Source organism: Hetaerina americana, unplaced genomic scaffold (assembly GCF_022747635.1).
Source record: "Hetaerina americana unplaced genomic scaffold, ioHetAmer1.1.p SCAF_121, whole genome shotgun sequence".
Classification (NCBI taxonomy): Eukaryota; Metazoa; Arthropoda; class Insecta; order Odonata; family Calopterygidae; genus Hetaerina; species Hetaerina americana.
Genome location: NW_027286304.1, coordinates 395,001 through 411,926, shown reverse-complemented (window position 1 = coordinate 411,926; position 16,926 = coordinate 395,001). Strand labels below are relative to the sequence as shown.

Below are 16,926 nucleotides of genomic sequence, written 5' to 3'. Positions count from 1 at the left end.
TCAGATTGGTGAACGATTTGGGGTGGAAAAATTGCTTTTTAACTCTTAAGGAGATAGCCCAGGAAGTGAACATTAGTTTAAGATCCTGTTAATTAATTCTGACAGATATTTTGGGCATGAGGCCCATCTCACTAAAATTCATCCCACGGATGCTGACACACAGCCCTGATCATGTTTCTTAAGTTAAAATCAACCTTGAAAGGTCGCCGATTCGACTCTATTGTGGACATTATTAAAACTAATCGCGCAGCAGACCTAAAGAGGATCTCTAAGGTGGCTTATCAGGCAGATAGAGCTGGAAGAAACGTTGGCAAAGGTGTTTCGTCAGCCAAAGCATGTACTTTGAGGGCAAAAAGGTCGATTAAGCTCTGTATCCGTCAAAATAAACGAGTTATAAAATCAGTCCTCTCTTTTTTTGATGACAACATGTACTTAAACCATTGATACCTATGATGATAGTAATAATAAATCAACCTACCTGTGTCCATGATGGTCATCAATTGATATGGATAACCGAGGCAAGGCCTCACGGCTGTGCAGACGTCTAAGCCGTCTATGAACCTGAGGTGAAATATCCTCGCTCTCAGTCTGCGACGAATCTGGAGTGCTTACGGTACGAACCGTACTCACTGAACCAATGGTCTCATCCCCAGAAACCGAAGTGTCACACCCTGCCGACGTCGAAGCGGGAGAAAACCCAACGGACTTCCTCGGGGCACTTTCCCCTATCTCCTTAACGTCCTCCCCTTCATTTCTTTTCACGTTCGGAGTCTCAGTTGTGCCATGGTATGTACCGGAAGGAGGTGACTCGGAATGAACAGAGTGCTGGCCGGAATCACCCCTTGAAATTGATGAAGACTGCTTGCGATTGCTCGCGTCCCCTTCCGAAGTTGACTCTTCCGAAAGACCGGCCGTCCTGTGAGCCTCTTGGTAGAGTGGAGAACATGACGGAAATGCCGAAGATTGGTGTGAGTCTTCCGTGTCGTCTGTGTCCTCACTGATGTCATGGTTGTACCGGTCAACCCGTGCTGTCAGGAAGAAAGGAAAAGTGTGATTGTCCAATTAAAAAAATGCAATCAGCGGATTAACCGCAATATTCCTTCTCTTAATCCTCAACGCTTATTAATTTTAATGAAATTGTATATAATCACATAATCAGGGTGGAGTTGCCCATTAGAGTCTTGCCCATGATTGCTTTTGGGCATGTATACTTGAACGCTGACCATGTTCGTCAGTTCTGTTTTTATGAGGGCAGTTTAATAAGTACCCGTGTTAGAAATGAAGAAACCATTTTTTCAAAAAAAAAATTTTTTTTTCTTTTTCAACATAGTCCCCTTAATTAGAGAGATAAACTTCTCCCAACGTTCTTTCAAGTTTCAAGTGAAAGGTGTTTAATTTTGCTCTATAGTCAAGGATTCTTTCGTGGAATATTCGGCAAATATTACTGGGATCCTTGTTGGAGATAATTAGACAGAAATAATTAGTATCCATTATTAAAATATAATGAAAGGCTCGAACTTTTCCACAGATTTTATTATACGGTACAACGCGTTTCACCGACTTGCGGCATCATCAGGTACAAATTTGCAAAACAGACAGAGCAAGCATATATACCCTCAGGACAGAGTGGAGGCGGGGAGGGTTGGAAGGATTTGAGAGGGGTGGGGGCTCGCAGGTGCGTTGATGGATTGTTTTGACCATTTCCAGGCTAGTTTCTCGGAGAGGAGTGGGGAGGGGTATGGGAATAATTGCTCATTACAAAATAGTGATGTGTTGGGGTTTACCTTAAGTGCCTTCTAATCTCTAATTGCTTGAGAGCGTCCATTTTTAATCCTTTTGGGAGTGTGTGTAATATCTCTGGGACAAAGTCACTGCTGTGGTCGAATCCTAGTAAATGCTTGGCGAAGAGAGTGTTGTTATTCTGATTTTTGTGACCCCTAGCGTGTTCCTTGACTCGTAACTTTATATTCCTGCCGGTCTGACCGACATAAACGCTGTTGCAAACCTCTAATTTCAGTTTATAAATGCCTGATTTGAGAAGGCTATCCTGGGTGTCTTTTCCATTGGCTAGAAGTTTGGAGAGGGTTATGGGTTGGGTAGAAGGCTGCTTTGAGTGAGGTGGGTTGGAAATCCTATGTGATAGATCTCCCAGAAACGGGATCGAGCACCACTTAAAATCTTTAGATACTGCGGGCTGTGATACGAAAATGCTTTTTATGGCCATTGCTTTCTGTTTTTTCCGTAGTAATGTGTCAACTAGTTTTAAACAATCCATCAACGCACCTGCGAGCCCCCACCCCTCTCAAATCCTTCCAACCCTCCCCGCCCCCACTCTGTCCTGAGGGTATATATGCTTGCTCTGTCTGTTTTGCAAATTTGTACCTGATGATGCCGCAAGTCGGTGAAACGCGTTGTACCGTATAATAAAATCTGTGGAAAAGTACGAGCCTTTCATTATATTTTAATAATGGATATTAATTACTTCCACAAAGTGAAGCCTGAAACAATAGAAATAATTAGATAAAAGTCTAGAGAAAATCCATCAGATTTGTGAGGGTGAAAGAAAGAGAAAAAACAACTTTGCACTCCCACACACTTATTTAATATAACACCACCATGGTTTCATCTTCAGGTACAATGCAACAAAATTATTCAACTTATATAGCCAGGAGCCAGGTAGGGGAAGTCGGGGAGAGGGGTGGTAGCAGCAATCATAGGTGGGTGAAGGGAAAGTGAGGGGGAACTAATGGATGCAGACGGTACAAAGGGGGGGTGTTTGTTTGCAACAGTTGACCCTCATTAACGGAGGGTCGGTGACTGTTACTGCCTTGGTCGGGGAGGGGATGGTGTGGGGAGGTATTCAAGAATTTAGGGAGAGGGGAACTCGAGAGGAAAAGGATATCGCTGACCACCTTAAGATTACCGGACTGAAGGGATTCCCAAATTTCCAACGCCTCCAGAGCGTTCAGCTGCCGACCTTTCGTTTCTTTGTGTAAAATGTCTGCGGTGAAATTGCTGGAATGACTGCAGTCTAAGAGGTGTTTGGCGAATTGCGATCTGTTGTCTTTCTTCCTGAAGCATGAACGGTGTTCCCTAATCCTAATGTCGAAAGTATGGTCGTGTTATATTAAAAGTGTGTGGAAGTGCAAAGTTGTTTTTTCTCTTTCTTTCACCCTCACCATGAAAGAATTCCACAAAGTTAAGCCTGAAACTGTTAGCTTTCCATCAGATTCGTCTGAAATCTTGTTATTAAAAGGAACACATTGTTAGGACAGGTCTATTGGGGGGATTTAGGTGGCTGGGAATCACCTGAGATACTTAGAGAACAAGGTAGACATGAAGACTTTAAGAGGGGTACAGAAAAAACGAGTTTAATTAATGATGACAGTACTAAACGGATAACTATTACAATGGCCCCGCACACACGAATCACTTAGAGGTAGATCAGACTTATATTATATCAGAATTATATTTTGAAGTGCTTCAGGGATTGGAAAAAACATTGACACAAGTGTGTACAGGGTTCGTCCGGAAAATAAGTGTACTGAGCTCAGGAAAAAAAATTTATTACACTTTTACATATCCTAAGCTAATATTCCTCAAAATAGGACCCTTGTGAGTCGATACACTTGTTCCAGCGGCGTTCCCATTCCTGGAACGCTCCCGCGAAGGCATCATCGGGAACCTCTCGAAGACACGTCGTCACGGCCTCTTTGACGGCGTCCAAAGTCCCGTATCGCGTTCCTTTCAAACTCCTCTTTATCTTCGGGAACAGAAAGAAGTCCGGTGGTGCCAAGTCCGGGCTGTAGGGCGGGTGCGGCAGCGTTGCCACGCCGTGCTTGGCCAAGATGTCCGACACGACAAGCGCGGTGTGAGACGGCGCATTGTCGTGATTCAGCCGCCAGATGTTTTTGATCGCTGGCCGGACGCGGGCGACTCGTTTTCGAAGCCTGTCGAGCACTTGGACGTAAAATGCAGCATTTACAGTTTGTCGTTCAGGTACAAATTCGTAGTGGACGACTCCCCTTTTGTCATCCTCGTTTTCGAAGATTACACTGCTCTGCTATCATCCGAACACTAAGACAACGATCAGAGTTCAGTACATGGCAAACTTTTCGCACATTTTCGTCGGTGAGTGTCGTTGATGGGCGTCCAGGCCGTGGTTCGTCGTCGACCTCTTCTCTGCCCTCCACGAACATCTTGTGCCACCAAAAGATCATGTTTCTGGACATGGCTGACTCCCCGTAAGCCTGGTTAATCATACCGACAGTTTCGGTAGACGATTTCCCAAGCTTTACTGCAAATTTGATGGAATAACGCTGCTCCAAAAACTTCGGCATCGCGTTCCGTGACGTGGGTCGAAGCGTGGAGGTTCGCGTTAACAGAGCTCCTCACTACACCACAGCTCATAGCCGACTGCCTTTTTCAGCGTCGCTTGCCAACATACCCCCCTCCAATCGCAGCCCATCAGAGCGGTGCTGGGCGCGCCTGGAGCGGCGGGAAAAAATCAGTACACTTATTTTCTGGACGAACCCTGTAACAATATCTAATGGGGATTACTTTGAAGGGGGGACAAAATAGATATTTATGAATAAATAATTTTTTGAAAAAACACAAAAGTCAGCATACTTTCTGAACAGACCTCTTACGGTAATGACAAATGCACTCACTGTCAAAGTAACTAGTATCCTCTTCACCGTCCAACTGAGGAACAAACTCTGCCTTTTGCCGAAGCAGAGAATTCCAGTCGACACCAACGAAATAAGGATGCTCCTTAACTTCGTGAGATCCTCCGCTTCCCAATCTATCTCTCGGGTTTTGCTGCAGCAGTGCACTGATAACATCCTTTGCCTCGGGTTGCAGGGGCCAATCATCTTCATCCGGCCACTCGATATCGTCTGAAGGAGAGACAGAACATTGCAGTCAGCAGCCAATATCACAGGGGCAAGAACACATCCAGGTCATTTACGCACTCAGAAGCAATACTTGCCGTTGACGGTGTGAGCAAATAGCTCCTCTGGCGTTTCCCCAAAAAACGGTACGCAGCCAATTAGGAATTCATACAGGATTATTCCCATCGACCACCAATCCACCGGCTTCCCGTATCCTTGCCTACAAATCAAAAGAATTACCATTTTTAAACAAATTAATAAACAAACCCTGCATTTACAAGGGCAATTCGAAAAGTGAGGTCTCGATGCAACAATTTCAGAGCGTAAAAATCATTCGCCTTGACTGGGACTCGAACCTAGATCCCTTAATATCCGGTCGAGTGCTTTAGCCACTTAAGCTACCGAGGCGTCCTCTTAAACTCTATAATTTTTGGGGCTTTTAAAGGAACTAGATGTTGTGACGAAATACCGTACATACAATGTCACATGCATTCGTAGTCGTGCGCGAGGCGCCACTGTCCACGAGGTTAAAGCCAACTTTAAACACTTATGGTGTTTTTCCCTTTGACAAATTCCAAAGAAACTGCGGGAGATGCCGCAACAGTAACTTTAAACGGAGTCATCCACTAATGTGCATTTCAATGCAACAATTTCAGAGTGTAAAAATCATTCGCCTTGACTGGGATTCGAACCCAGATCAGTTTCGCAGATCATTCGCAGTTTCTTTGGAATTTGTCAAAGTGAGGTCTCCTATTCTTTGTTTATAATGAAAAATCAAATTTATTCTCTCAACATTGCGTACATCGTTGGAAAGCTTGAGCAATTAGCTATTTTTCTACAATGTCACCTTGACAATCAATCACTTTTCGCATCCTTGTAAGAAGCTTTTTAATACCGGCGTCGTACCTTTCTCCTGTCAGATGACTGCTTCTTGCATTTTTCCTCGTCTTACTTGAATTTCTGTCCTCCTAAGGTGATTTTTGAGAGTGGGAAACAAGTGGTAGTCTACGATAAGAGACTGTTTTAGCCGTTACTCTGTGGAATTTTTCCATCATATAGAAAGAAAGAGGGATTGAGATGGCACGGGGGCTAACGTACTGGCTTCCCACCAAGAGGACCCTGGTTCAAATCCCGGCGGTGTTGAATATTTTTCAGAGGTATCTCGATCCCTACTTGAGGTGCTTTGTGGAGGGCACTTTGAGTGAGTACGGCGTCCGTCGGATGGGACGTTAAACTGCGGACCCCTTGGCGCCTTTCGTAAAGAGTAGGCTAATGCCGACGCCGGGTTTCTCTCCACCCTTCATCCTTTCCTATTCATCTCCTATGGCGCAAATGACCTTAGCTGTTGGTCGCCTCCCCTCAAAACTACTACTAGAAAGAAAGAAAACACCGCAATTCCACATTTACACTTTAATCAGACGACCATGGTTTCATCTTCCGAAGCTGCCACGCAGTGGTGAAACCATGGTCGTCTGAATAGTGTAAATGTGGAATTGCTGTGTTTTCTTTCTTTCTAAACGATAAAGTGGTGGTCGCTTGGGGGGGGCAAGGTCCTCCGGGCTGTAAGGAGGGTGGTCGATGGATTATATCCCATCAGCCAAATTCATTGAGTAAGGGGGTGGTCATCGTTTGATGTGGAGACATGTGGACACGTGAATTGCCGTGATATGCAAACACACTCCTTTTAGTGAGGAGAGACACCTTGTTTGTAACTGTTTGAACTTCAACACACAATATTCTGCAGCACGGAGAAGTAGCCACTCCCTCTTCATTCTCTAAAGCCTTCCTTTATCTAAATGGACTCTGGCGTATTATGCCCGACTATGAATGCTTGTGACATTGTTCAAGGGCGATTTGAAAAATAGGGTCTCCTATTTTTGTTCTTCATGAAAAATCAAACTTATTCTCTCAACTTCGCGTACACCTTTGTGTATAGGTTGAGCATTTAGCTATTTTCCTACATAGTTGTCTTGATGATCAATCACTTTTTGCATCCATGTAACCAGCTTTTTAATACCAGCATCGGACCTTTCTCCTGCCATGTCACAAACCCAACTGACTACTTCTTCTTGCACTTCCTTATCTGAACTGAATTTTTGTCCTCCAAAGTTTTCTCTGGAAATGAGTGGTAGTTGCTAGGGAGGCAACGTCCGGGCTGTAAGGAGAGTGGTCGATGATATATCCCATCGGCCGAATTCATTGAGTAGGGTGGTCATCGTTTGATGTGAAGACACGTGGACACGTGCAATGTCATGATATGCAAACACACTCCTTTGGTGAGGAGAGACACCTTGTTTGTAACTGATTGAACTCTGACACACAATATTCTGCAGCACGGAGAAGTAGCCACTCCCTCTTCATTCTCTAAAGCCTTCCTTTATCTAAATGAAGGGCAATTCTCTGCACCATCTCATCAATTGGAGCCACTGTTGTTGATATTCCAATGGCAAACTCCGGTGGCTGCCCCATCGACCGCTGCTCATCGTAGGACGTATTCCCAGACATCAAAAATCTCCCAGCACCACTTCCAATGCACATATTTGATGTCCACAATACACTTCTCACCGTACACTTCCACTAAATGGCAGGATTGATATATTATATCGGAGAAGGGGTCGTAAAGTTGGCTTTGTTTGACGCAGCGGGAGAAGGGTACGATGCCGGTATTAAAAAGCTGCTTACAAGGAGATGCAAAACGTGATTGATCGTCAAGGCGACTATGTAGATAAATAGTTAATCGCTCAACCTTTCCATACGATGTACGCAAAATTGAGAAAATAAATTAGATTTTTCACGAAAACAGAATTAGAAGACCTTACTTTCCGATTTACCCTCGTCTACACAAACATGCAATTGCTAATTTATTGATGAAAAAATTCAAATTACTTCATTTTAAGCATATACAATTGGATTACCCTGACTCTATTCTGTCGGTTTAAGTGTTTTTCGTACATTGTAAGCCTTCAAATGGAACGGTATGACGCATTGAAGTTATTAGTCTAATTGAACGGAAAATACAGATTCTTCTATTGCAAATGGATTGTCGGATGCAAATGAAATTCATCGGGAGTTGTATGGACCCTAGTTTATGGACCTACAGTTAGTCATGAGAGTGAAGGAAAAGGTCAGAAGAGACAATGGTGCCAGTGATTATTATAAATGGGGACGAACAATTGTCCATTTACGAAGAGCAGAAATGGCAAGCCGAGTATTCTGACCGTTGAAACAGTTTTGCGAGTGGAACAAAAACTGCGATGTGATCGCGAATTGGCGATTAATAATGGCCTGGCTGGACAATTACCTCAAATTGGACGCACTACTGTCTACAATATTGTCCTGGAAAACCTTGAATACCACAAATTGTGTGCAAGGGGGGTGTACCGAAAATGCTAAACCGACCACCACACAAAGGGCACAGAGAATGTCCAGTGGACGAGACAGTTTCTGTGCCCAACCACCGTATATAGTAACCAGTAGCTAACCAGGATGCAAAAAGTGATTGGTCGTCAAGGCGTCTCTGCCGAAAAATAGCTAAATGCTCAACCTTTCCAACGATGTACGCAAAGTTGAGAGAATAAATTTGATTTGTCATGAAAAAATATAGGGGAGCTTAATTTTCGAAACCCCCTCGCATAATGGCTTGTTTTATCTCTAATGCTTAGTCTTTATGTCAAATGCATGATGTTATCCCTTGTCTAATGTATAGTCTCATGCCTTAGAGAGTAGCTCACCTTAATATCACTTCTGGTGCAATATACTCAGGTGTTCCAAAAACCTGCTTGTCAAAGAACTGCTTTGTTTCCCTCTCAATGTATCCTTCGTAGAGATTTGTAGCCACTGAAAAATAGCCATAAGGATGAGTTAAAACTAAATTAATTATAATATTATACATACATATATATACGAACCATAAACACAGTAATCAACCCAAAGGCATATATTTATATATACATATATATATATATGTATATATGTATACATACATTATATATATATATATATATATATATATATATATATATATATATATATATATATATATATATATATATATATATATATATATATATATATATATATATATATATATATATATATATATATATATATATATATGAATCAGGACACTTGGTTGAATAAAGCCCCACATATTTTATTATAAATTATGTTTCCCTATCAACTTGCATGGTTAGAGCCTCCGCCCCTGGCAAGTGGAAAGATCCAGAGTTCAAGTCCCGGTCTAGGAAATATTTTTACACTCGTGTATATATATATATATATATATACTACCTTGATCAAAAAGTTCCCGGAATAACCACCGTGTGGCGCTCTCATCGTTCCGATTTGAGTTCTGTTTTTTTTGTTAAATTGGTACATCTGTTGTTGATATTCCCTTTAAATCTTAGTGTCATAACTTGACATTTGCAAAAGTTACGTAGCCAAGAGTACATCTATCTCTGTGTGTGTTGGCGATTTTTTACAATTGCAGAAATGGATTTAAATTTGCAACAACGAACTTTTATTAAATTTTGCGTAAAAAACGGATTTAGTGGCGCACGGACGTTGGAAATGTTGGAAAAGTGTTTCGGCAACGATTCTCTAAAAAAAACGGTCGTTTACCAGTGGCACGAGCGGTTCAGAAGTGGTCGTGAGTCAATCGAAGATGATGAACGCAGTGGCAGACCATCGACATCGAAAGTCGGTGAAAAAATTGATAAAGTAAAAGAAATGTTGGTCAATAACCGCAAATTAACCATCAGAGAAATAGCGGAGGACTTGAACATTGCCTATGGATCTGCCCAAGACATTGTGGTTAATGATTTGGGTTTCCGTCGTGTAGCAGCCAAAAGACCTCAATTTCATGCAAAAAAGAGACCGTGTTGACGTCGCAAAAGACATGATTTGCGAGGCTGAATCCGATCCCACATTCATCAAAAGGATCATTACTGGAGACGAGACGTGGGTTTATGAGTACGACACGCAATCCAGACATCAGGCAAGTGAATGGCGTTCACCAAATGAGCCGAGACCAAAAAAACCACGTCGTTTTCAGTCAAAAAAGAAGGCAATGCAGTCAATATATATATATATATATATATATATATATATACAAACATATATATATATATATGTGTGTGTGTATATATATATATATATTAATATGTATGTATATATATATATATATATATTAATAACACTGAATGGGCATTTCACTTGGAGAGAAAGAACAGGGGAATGGATTTTGCGGGTGTTATGAGTTTCTAATGTATATTGAAATATCACTAAGTATTCAATTATCTTTACGATTGTAATGTTATCAAAATTCCAAAGAGCTTGAAAGAGAGATGAACCATAAACAGACAATCATGAGTTTACTTAACGATGGAACAAAACAATATAAAGAGCTAATTATTAGTTAAATAAAACATAGACTCACATGACATTAAACCCATCTTGCTCAACCCAAAGTCAGTCAGCTTGATGTGTCCAAGAACTGTGATCAGGAGACTGTCGAAGGGAAAAAAAGGAATCCACGTACATACGATTGAAATAGCTGATAGTATGTTTGGAAATCAATATTAAAAAAGGGAAAGCGCACTTACTTGTCTGGCTTAAGGTCTCTGTGGACGATTCCATAGCTATGCAGGTATTCTACCGCGAGCACGGTCTCGGCAAAATAGAACCGTGCCAAATCCGGAAGAAGCGGTCCATTTGCTTTCAGTAACGATGCGCAATCCCCCCCCTGAACATACTCCATCACGAGACAGAGATGTTTCTGTGAAATAAAAGGATTTAAGATTAACCCTCTTTAGTGTGGTGGGGATTCCAGGGGTACTTAGTGAGAAGTGCGAAGGGTAATTTAAGAAAATGTATCAACTTAGGAAAAAAACATTATGAAGTCATTTGTTTAGATATCCATTTGCAGTTTTCTTTATTTTAAAATAAAATATTGTAGTTAATAATGATGTAATACATTTACATCACCTGAAAAATAAATGTAATTATTACAGCATAATAAATTTAAAATAATATTTTTTTGTTAGCAATAATATTTCAATTTTTTAGACACAATAGTAATATTTTTTTAAACATTTTTCAAAAAAACTACCATATTTAAAATATGAGAAAGAATCAAAAAGACATGTAGAAAAAATTATAAATAAATAAAAAGAAAAACCAGTGAATTGCAAATTGGTTTTTGGTCAGCCTCTGCATAGTTCAATTTTGTCGAAAAAGGCTGATCTCACCTTAGTCAAATTGGGACTTTTCCCCTTTCCTTGAGACTGCGGCAATGTGCTTACAATCTAAAGGCAGAAAAAAACCAAGTTCTAACTCACAGAGAACTGCTGACAATGTAATCCAATACACAGGGCGCAAATGAGTAAATAGGATGGACGGCAAGAGAAACCAAAATGATTACAAAGCAGTGCTCTCATTTCCATCATATCAACAAAGTCTAAATAAGCAGCTATATATCAACACCACCACACCATAACACATTCAAGAGATTACAGATGAAAACAGATTAGTAGCCTTTCAGTGGCTTTTCAAAGTGAAAAAGACAACTCAGAAAAAAAACGAGCAGACAATTAGGCTGAGCTTCCCGACATGTACAAAACTGAACAAAAAATTATAGTAAGAATTATACTTTTCGAAAAGCATTTAAAATTGCTAATAAAAAATTAAAAAATGTGTTATATAATTGCATGGAATTCACCCTATTGATAGCACAAAAACCATAAATTATTAAAGAAAAAACCATAAGTTACAGCAATTTAAACAATAGCCTACGCAAGAGCTGATATATCGGCCCGCCGCACTTTTCGCCAGGGATACAAAAGCCGATATATATCGACCCGCCGCACTTAGAGGGTTAAATCAAATGACGAATTGGAAAAGGGAATTCAAACCAGTGGCCCTCGCCAGAGGATCCGGAAAAAAAGGGGTTTTTTTTGCAATGAATCTTACTGTTCAAGAGATATACGAGGGAAGACCAGAAAATAACGTGAACTGGTCTGCGGTGGGAAGCGGGGGTGGGGGAGGCCTTCGTTCGCCCAGTCATACTTCAGGCTCACGCCTTCTTCATCAGTATGCGCAACGCCATCAATGTGACTGGATCGGTCCATCCATGAGAGCTGTTTCAGTCAAACAATTTCTTCATTTCGGCAAAAAACGTGATGGCAGACTTTCAAGAGTATCCCGCTGCATTGAAATTTTGTTTCCTGTTGGAGAAATCTGCAGCTGAAACCATTGTGATGCTCAAGACTGCCTATGGGGAAGCTTCCCTAAGCAAAACCAGAGTCTACGAGTGGTTTAGACATTTTAAAAATGGTAAAATGTCATTTGAAGACCAACCCCGTTCGGGCCACCCTTCCTAACATCAAGAACTGACGAAAATGTCGACAAAATCAATGCTCTCATTAGTGAAGACTGTCGCAGAACCATTGATCAACCCTCTGATCAACGTTGGGAGAAGTGTATCTTTCTAAAATGGGACTATGTTGAAAAAATATTTAAAAAATGTTTTTGAATAAATGGTTTCTTCATTTCTAACACGGGTACTTATTGAACCGCCCTCGTAACTGTCGTCTGCAACTGCACCCTGAACATACTCAATCACTGGAGAAATTGTTAATCGTTACATATGATACAATACTTTTATTTGAAAGTCCTCAGCCTCCAGCCAACACAAAAGCTGAACTGGATTAGCCTACTCTGGAAGCGAGACTGCTCTTTTGTTTACGACACTAAAATATTGGATAGCAGAGTTTACGAACGAGGCCATACCAGCTGTCAAAGACGAGAACATCACTATTGTGGTCGACCGAATGAGGTGAAGACTTAAAGAAACGGTGAAGAAAAGCCACAAAGTGATACTGGATGATGGTCGACTGAAAGTGCGCGAGCTAGCAGACATAGTAGGCAATCCAAAAAGTGCAGTACATCGCATATTAACCTGAAAATTTGGACATGAGTACACTGTGTGCAAGATGGGTGCTGCGTTTTGCTAACACTCGAGGAAAACCAGTGCCGTGAAGATGATTCAATTTAGAGTGTTTACCAAAGTTTCACAGCAACAAAGCAGAATTTTTATGCAGTTTCCCAACCAAGGATGAAACATGGGTCCATTACTTCACGCCCGAGACAAAAGAACAATCAAAGCAATGGATTTAAAAGGGAGAACCGGCCTTTGGTTGCACGTGGGATAATTAAAAGTACACAACCTGACCTAGTGATGGCAGTATTCAATTGAAAAATATCACTCTATTAGAAGGAACGCAATCTATATATTATGTTTCATGTTTCAAGACGCCACGTTTTTTAGTATTTGTTAGGCAGCCATCAATAGTGAACGTTTACAATTGAATTTGTGAAAATGCAATGAGAAAATTGGTCATCGTTACATGTGATACAATACTACTTTTATTATTTGAAAGGCCTCAAAGCCCCCAAACCAATATAGTAAAAGCTAAACTGGATTATTCTTCTCTTCTGGAAGTGAGTCTGCTCCTTTGTTTATACAACAGTAATAAAATACATTTGGGTGTCAGAGTTTACAAACGAGGCCACAGTACGAGCTGTCAAAGACGAGAACATCGCTATTGGGGTCGACCAAATGAGGTGACGATTCATAAAAACGGTGAAGAAAATCCAGAAATAGACACTTCATGATGGTCGACTGAAAGGGCACCAGCTAGCAGACATGGTAGGCATTTCAAAAAGTGCGGTACATCACATATTAACCGAAAATTTGGACATGAGAAAGCCGTGTGCAAGATGGGTGCCGCGTTTGCTCACACTCGAGGAAAACCAGTGTCGTGAAGATGATTCAATTTAGAGTGTTTACCAAAGTTTCACAGCAACAAAGCAGAATTTTTGTGCCATTTCACAACCATGTATGAAACATGGGTCCATTACTTCACACCCGAGAAGAAAGAACAATCAAAACAATGGATTCAAAAGGGAGAACTGGCTCCAAAGAAGGCAAAGACCGTTTCATCTGCAGTCAAGGTATCAATTGAGTGTTTAGCAGTTTCACAGCAACAAAGCAGGATATTTGCGCAGTTTCCCAGCCAAGGATGAAACATGGGTCCATTACTTCACACCCGAGAAGAAAGAACAATCAAAACAATGGATTCAAAAGGGAGAACTGGCTCCAAAGAAGGCAAAGACCGTTTCATCTGCAGTCAAGGTATCAATTGAGTGTTTAGCAGTTTCACAGCAACAAAGCAGGATATTTGCTCAGTTTCCCAGCCAAGGATGAAACATGGGTCCATTACTTCACACCCGAGAAGAAAGAACAATCAAAACAATGGATTCAAAAGGGAGAACCGATTCCAAAGAAGGCAAAGACCGTTTCATCTGCAGTCAAGGTATCAATTGAGTGTTTAGCAGTTTCACAGCAACAAAGCAGGATATTTGCGCAGTTTCCCAGCCAAGGATGAAACATGGGTCCATTACTTCACACCCAAGATAAAAGAACAATCAAAACAATGGATTCAAAAGGGAGAACCGATTCCAAAGAAGGCAAAGACCGTTTCATCTGCAGTCAAGGTATCAATTGAGTGTTTAGCAGTTTCACAGCAACAAAGCAGGATATTTGCGCAGTTTCCCAGCCATGGATGAAACATGGGTCTATTACTTTACACCCAAGATAAAAGAACAATCAAAACAATGGATTCAAAAGGGAGAACCGACTCCAAAGAAGGCGAAGACCGTTTCATCTGCAGGAAGGGTATCCATTGAGTGTTTAGCAAAGTTTCACAGCAACAATGAAGAATTTTTATGCAGTTCCCCAGCCAAGGATGAAACATGGGTCCATTACTTCACACCCGAGAAGAAAGAACAATCAAAACAATGGATTCAAAAGGGAGAACCGACTCCAAAGAAGGCGAAGACCGTTTCATCTGCAGTCAAGGTATCCATTGAGTGTTTAGCAAAGTTTCACAGCAACAAAGCAGGATATTTGCACCGTTTCCCAGCCAAGGATGAAACATGGGTCCATTACTTCACACCCGAGACAAAAGAACAATCAAAACAATGGATTCAAAAGGGAGAACTGGCTCCAAAGAAGGCGAAGACCGTTTCATCTGCAGGAAGGGTATCCATTGAGTGTTTAGCAAAGTTTCACAGCAACAATGAAGAATTTTTATGCAGTTTCCCAGCCAAGGATGAAACATGGGTCCATTACTTCACACCCAAGATAAAAGAACAATCAAAACAATGGATTCAAAAGGGAGAACCGACTCCAAAGAAGGCGAAGACCGTTTCATCTGCAGGAAGGGTATCCATTGAGTGTTTAGCAAAGTTTCACAGCAACAATGAAGAATTTTTATGCAGTTCCCCAGCCAAGGATGAAACATGGGTCCATTACTTCACACCCGAGAAGAAAGAACAATCGAAACAATGGATTTTAAAAGGGAGAACTGCCTCCAAAGAAGGTGAAGACCGTTTCATCTGCAGTCAATGTATCCATTGAGTGTTTAGCAAAGTTTCACAGCAACAATGAAGAATTTTTATGCAGTTCCCCAGCCAAGGATGAAACATGGGTCCATTACTTCACACCCGAGAAGAAAGAACAATCGAAACAATGGATTTTAAAAGGGAGAACTGCCTCCAAAGAAGGTGAAGACCGTTTCATCTGCAGGAAGGGTATCCATTGAGTGTTTAGCAAAGTTTCACAGCAACAATGAAGAATTTTTATGCAGTTTCCCAGCCAAGGATGAAACATGGGTCCATTACTTCACACCCGAGACAAAAGAACAATCAAAACAATGGATTCAAAAGGGAGAACTGCCTCCAAAGAAGGCGAAGAACGTTTCATCTGCAGGCAAGATCATGGTGTCTGTTTTTTGGGATGTACATGGGATAGTTTTCACTGACTATCTTAGAAAAAGGAAAAACTATCAACGGCGAGTATTGTGCGAACTGATTGCTATGTTTGAGTGAAGAAATCAAGCAAAAGTGGCCGAATTTGGCTCTAGAAGAAAGTGTTATTCCATAAAGACAATGCACCAGCTCACAAATCCGTTATTTCAATGGCCAAAATCACGAATTAAAGTTTGAATTGCTACCTCATGCTCATCCCATTTGCCAGTTGGAAAACCCTCGGATTTTTTTCTGTTTGCAAACCTGAAAAAATGGCTCGGTGGTCAAAGATTTTCAAACCATAAAGAAGTGATGTCAGCAGTTAATGGCTATATTTAGGAGCAAGACAGTTCTTATTGTAATAAAAGGGTATTGAAATTATCGAATATCACTAGGAAAAGTGTGTAGAGAGCTGAAAGGAGATTACAGGGTTGAACCCAAAAGTGGTAGGACTGATTTTCTCTGGCGTGAACGGAGCGGTGGAGGGGGGTCTGCCTGGCAGGGTAAGGTGGAGGGAGCTCTTAGCAACAGACCGACACCAACCTCAGTTGCCTGCGGGCTGTCGTTGAGTGAGGACACCATTTTTAGTGAAGCAAGTTTTTGTCCGCATCATAAAACAAAATGAATCTGAATTTAGAGCAACGTTATTCCGTGAAGTTTTGTGCGAAACTCGGGAAGACGGCAACTGAGACCCTCGATATGATCAAGCAGGCTTAAGGGGACGCTGCCTTAAGCCGTTCCACAGTATTTGAGTGCCACAAGTTTTTTAAGAAGGTAGGAAGCTCTTTGAAGACGACCATCGCTCCGGACGGCCATTGACGGCAAGAACCGACACGAAAGTGGACAGAGTGAGGACACTGCTGAACACAGACCGACGACGCTTAACCAGTGAAGAAATTGCAGACCAGTTGGGTCTGTCTGCATCCAACGTCCAACGCATTATTTCACAGTATTTGGCCATGCGCAAGGTGTGCGCCAAGATGGTGCCGAAAATTCTGAGTGTCGACCGACAGCTCCTGGCCAAATACGGCATTGCCACGTTGCCACACCCGCCCTATTCTCCCGATCTGGCACCACTGGACTTCTTCTTCTTCCCCCTGATGAAAAGACAGCTCAAGGGACGACGTTTTGACTCGATAAAGGCTGTTCAAGAGGCTTCGACGAG

At 41.5% G+C, this 16,926-nt stretch overlaps 1 protein-coding gene across 1 annotated transcript in view; it reads right to left on the bottom strand.

Moving 5' to 3' along the window:
- Nucleotides 1-16,926, bottom strand: part of LOC139685932 (microtubule-associated serine/threonine-protein kinase 3-like) — a 62,978-nt gene that overhangs the window by 11,059 nt on the left and 34,993 nt on the right. The window contains exons 13-18 of the mRNA XM_071583068.1: nucleotides 10,496-10,668; nucleotides 10,330-10,400; nucleotides 8,624-8,729; nucleotides 4,991-5,112; nucleotides 4,671-4,898; nucleotides 479-1,028 (exon numbers count right to left, since the gene is read on the bottom strand). Of these exons, the coding sequence (XP_071439169.1) occupies nucleotides 479-1,028; nucleotides 4,671-4,898; nucleotides 4,991-5,112; nucleotides 8,624-8,729; nucleotides 10,330-10,400; nucleotides 10,496-10,668 (1,250 nt within the window). The remainder of the gene's footprint in view (nucleotides 1-478; nucleotides 1,029-4,670; nucleotides 4,899-4,990; nucleotides 5,113-8,623; nucleotides 8,730-10,329; nucleotides 10,401-10,495; nucleotides 10,669-16,926) is intronic.